Genomic DNA, 4,983 nt, shown 5'->3' with positions numbered 1-4,983 from the left:
GCGTTCGCGAGTAATCGAGTCACAAAGGGTTCACCTATCGTCATCTGATCCTATGGGAACTCATTTTCGGGCCCTCTACATGTTGGTCCTGAGCCCTTGCAACTAAAAGTTGAGTGCTTGGAACCACTCATGCGAGTTCTTCACAAAAATGAGTCAAGAAGTGGCTTGAAGTTCTACGGGAGGTGGGCTCCATTGCTAGTCCGCTAGGATGATCAACAAGAAACTCCTAAGGCTAGATTCTAGGTCCTAAGAGTAGAAGACTAAGACCTCACTAAAAATGAGGTCAACAACCGCCTTCTGGATTTGGGGTTAAAACCAACTGGATGTACTATCTTCTGGCCCCGGGGTGTGACAAAGCCAACTGAGTGAGAGCTGCTTAGCTCAGTCTATGCTATCTTCTCTACATTATCCCAACAACTGTGAATGGGAGGTCTCCCCTCTTTTTTTGTGAATGGGAGGTCTCCCATCTTTTTTAGTATGGCAAAAAGAGGTTTGTAGTGAGCACATTTTGTGCTCCCTGGAGCCCTTAGAGTGGGAGAAAAGCATGGAAATGTGGGTTGTCCATAACTTAGTGCTTTAAAAAATAAATAGGATTTTGGTTGAAGTGTAATGTAAACCTTACAGCTAAACTACGATTTTATGAATGTAAGTTGCGTTCTGATGATGACCTTGAAACAATGCAATTTACAATACAACCTCTCGTTCAAACACCAAGGAAGCTATGTTTTGGTCCGAACGGTGGGCACATTTGGTTCGAATTCTAGCATTTTAACGATTTTGCTCAGGCTATGCATGTCCTTATGGCATCTTAGAGACAACCCAAAAAATTATGTATATCGGAATTTGTGAGGGAAACATTATGGGGGTGTTTGAATGCAAACAGGATTTTGCGTTAGTAAGATAAGTAAATCCGTTAAATCCACCCTACTGCAGGATTTAGTAAATCCACTTGAAAGCAAAATTTATAAATCCAAGGAAGTCACATTTTTGTGTTTGGCTAGATTTTGTAAATCCGGTGATGAATCCTATTCAAAGATGCTACCAAACACTCTCTAATGAAGTCTGTAGAGAGCATCCTACAAATCTTCTCAAAATAAGTCAGAAATTATGCAATCATAATTATTTAGTTTATCATGGAATTGATTTCTTCACTGACATTTGTTCACATGATAGTAGTATAGGAAAGAAAGCTGTAAATAAACCATAAATAGTAGTTCTGACAAGCTACAAGGTCTCAAAAGCCAAGCACCAATTAATAAAGAGTAAAGTGCCAAAAAAGTCCTTGATTGTTTAAATGGAGCCATTTTAATCTATAAAACTACCAAATTAGTACCCAGACTTTTTAAATTGGGGTTGAAATAATCCTCTGTGGAGACTATTTCAGACCATATTAAAAAGCTTGGCAACTAAATTGACACTTAGGGACTAAAATGACCCCCCTAGAAAAAGTCACGGGACTAATTTGACACTTTTCTTAATTAATAGACTTAGTTGCTAATTACCTTATTTAAGTAACAAGCACACTGGACTAACCTTTCTTAGAAGACCACGAACTTCTTCCTTCTCATCATAAGTTACACCTGCATGAAAATTAAAATGATATTTTAATCCCACTATCATCATTGATCCGCTGAGAAAACAATCACCCAGAAATGCCAACCAAATAAATTTCGTTGTTATCATCAATGTTGGCACAATTGAAGATGCATAAGCAATGTGTTATTTAGAAAACACTGACAAGAGAGAGAAACTATACTATGGGGCATGCTTCTTTTGGTTTATAAACATTTTAAATGATTAAATGCCACAAAGCCATCTATCTTCCTTATGGGAGATGCATTGAGGCTGATATTGGCTAATATTGGGAAATGCCGAGTTCTAAAGAACCAAACATTTGAAACTTATGTGATGATTGATTACATGGCCAAATCCTCCTACCTGTTTTCATGTTAAAAAGAAATTATTTCAAGTTAAACCCATAAATGAACATGCCTATGTGATGCACCTGAAGGAAAGAGCTTGTTTTCCAAAAGACATTTTTCTTTTAATATATTTCCATCATTGCCATTGCTAGTCCCAAGCCTGGATGTGAAAAGTGGAGGGTTGCATTGAATACTCGACAGCCAGCATAAAATTTGTCGAAAAAATCATAACATGAATCCTTTTGATCATTGTGTAAGTGCTAGGGCGTTCCCTAGAAGCGACGCGCTGTATGACTTGAATACAGTGAAAAGTGTGCAAAGGCCGCTACACCGGTGCCCGAGTGTAGTGTCAAATAAACAAAAATTCCCACATTACGTACAGATATGGGTAAAGAAGTTAGTCCATAAACTAATGAAACTACTATTAGAATAAGAACTTGAAATATAGGTACTCTCAATGATAAATTAATGGAATTAGTTGATATTATGATTCATAGAAAGATTAATATCTTATGTATTCAAGAAACTAAATGCGTTGGATAAAATGCTAAAGAGATTGATAACTTGGGTTTTAAACTTTGGTATTCTGGTAAGAGTCGCGCTAGAAATGGTGTAGATGTAATTATAGATAAGAGTTTGAAAGATGATGTTGTAAAAATTAATAGAGTTAGAGATAGAATTATAGCCCTTAAGATTATTATTGATACTAAGATTTTTAATATTATAAGTGTTTAAGCTCCTCAAGTAGGTTTAGATATAGGATCTAAAGATAAATTCTAGAATGACTTAGAAGACTTAATACAAATGATACCTCTTAAAGAAATAATTTTTATTGAAGGAGATTTAAATGGACATGTCAATAGAGTGGTAGAAAATTTCCGAAATATTCATGGTGGCTACGGTTTTGGAGTGACAAAGAGGGTAGAGTCATTTTAGATTTTACTTTAGCTTATGATTTTGTTATTACTAATACTTTATTCAAGAAAAAAAATGAGCATCTTATTACTTATAAGAATAGATCTAATAAAACATAAATTGATTATTTTCTTATGAGAAGAAAAGATAGTCGAGATTGTAAAGATTGTAAGATCATTCTAAGTAAGGATTTAAATACCCAACATCGATTATTAGTTCTAGATTTTAAAATAAAGAGTTGTAAAATAAAAAAATATTAGGACTCATCACTGTAAAATTAGATGGGGAAACCTAAAAGACAAATAAAATTATTTTTATGAGTAAAATTCAAGATTTAAAAATTTGGGATGTTCATGGAAAAAACAAATACTATGTGGGATAAAGTAACAAATACTATTAAACAAGTAGCAAAAGATGTACTTTGAGAATAAAAAAAATTTCTATAAATAAAAATAGTTGGTGGTGGAATAATAATATGCAATAAAAGATAAAATATAAGAAGTTAAATTATAAAAATTAGTTTAAATGTAAAAGCTTAGAGATGTAAAAGCTTAGAGAACTGGGAAAAAATACAAACGACCATCAGGAAATCTAAAAGAGCAATCTGTGACGCCAAAAATTCTGCTTATAGTAATCTTTATAGTAAAATAGATACTAAGGAGGGTAATATATAAAATGACCCACAGGGAGTCTATGAGATTAATCTATGATGCTAAAAATTCTTCTTTTAGTGATTTTTATAATAGATTAGATACTAAAGAGGGTGAATATATATATATATATATATATATAAACTAACCAAACAAAGAGAAAAGAAAAGTAAGAATTTAACTCAAGCAAAATGTATTAAAGATGAAAATAAAAAGTGCTTCTCTTAAAAAAAATATTCAACATTGATGGGTGAGTTATTTTGATAAATTTTTTAATGAAGTTTCTGAAAATACGATCGACCTTAGTGATCTTAATATCGTTAATAATAATAAAAAAATTCATTTTTTCCGTCGCATTAGTAAAAAAGTTGCGGAAGAAAACGAAAGGTGAAAAGTCTGCAGGACCTGATGATATCCCAATTGATCTGTGAAAATATTTAGGAGATTTAGGAGTTTCTTGGCTTACTAAACTCTTTAATATTATTTTAAAAACTAAAAAAATGCCTGAGGAATAGAGGAAGAGTATTTTGGTCCCCATTTTTAAGAATAAAGAGGATGCGCAAAAGTGTGCAAATTATAGAATAATTAAGTTGATGTGTCATACTTTAAAATCATGAGAGAGGGTAATTGAACGTAGGTTAATACGTATTACAAAAATTTCTCATAATCAATTTGGATTTATGTCAGACAGGTCTACTATGGAAGCTATACATTTTTTAAGAGGTTTGATGGTAATAATCAGAGATAATAAAGAGTTGCATTTAATTTTTATTGATTTAGAAAAAAGATTACGATAAGGTTCCAAGAGATATCTATTGAAGAGATCTTGAGAAGAAAGGTGTTGATATGACTTATATTAAAGTCATTAAAGATATGCATGCTAAAGCTGTTACTTGTGTTTGAATTGAAGGAGGATTGACCAAATATTTTCCTATTTCTATCGGATTACATCAGGGATCGACTTTAAGCCCATATCTTTTTGCTTTAGTTATGGATGGTCTTAGTGGACATTTACAGGAGGATGTACCTTGGTGTATGTTTTTTGCTTATGATATCCTTCTCGTGGATAAGACGAGAGAAAAAGCCCATGAAAAACTTAAATTATGCAGGTCTACATTGGAGACTAAAGGCCTTCATTTGAGTAGAACTAAAACTAAATACATAGAATATAATTTTAGTAGCTCCAGCATAAATTATTAAAAGGTGTGAATGATTTAATTATCTCGGGTATGTTGTTCAAAGCAATGGTGATATAGATGGGGATGTTAATAGTAGAATTCAAGTTGGTTGGTTGAAGTGGAGGAATGCTTCGGGCCTTTTGTGAGATACAAAAATACCGCTTATACCGAAAGGAAAATTTTATAAGAAGGCGGTGAGAATTGCAACGCTTTATGGCGCTGAATGTTGGCCTTTAAAAGAGAAGCATAATACTAAGTCAAGTGTTGCCGAGATGAGAATGATTAGGTGGATGAGTGGCTTTACACTTAGAAACAAAA

General features: G+C 33.0%; 1 protein-coding gene across 1 annotated transcript in view; it reads right to left on the bottom strand.

Moving 5' to 3' along the window:
* LOC110024327 overlaps nt 1-4,983 on the bottom strand; it is a 61,712-nt gene that overhangs the window by 19,504 nt on the left and 37,225 nt on the right. Inside the window, exon 6 of the mRNA XM_020724232.1 lies at nt 1,534-1,580. Coding sequence (XP_020579891.1) covers nt 1,534-1,580 — 47 coding nt within the window. The remainder of the gene's footprint in view (nt 1-1,533; nt 1,581-4,983) is intronic.

Source organism: Phalaenopsis equestris, unplaced genomic scaffold (genome assembly GCF_001263595.1).
Source record: "Phalaenopsis equestris unplaced genomic scaffold, ASM126359v1 Scaffold000002, whole genome shotgun sequence".
Taxonomy (NCBI): Eukaryota; Viridiplantae; Streptophyta; class Magnoliopsida; order Asparagales; family Orchidaceae; genus Phalaenopsis; species Phalaenopsis equestris.
Note: the sequence above shows the minus strand (reverse complement) of the source record. Positions and strands in the feature narration are given on the sequence as shown.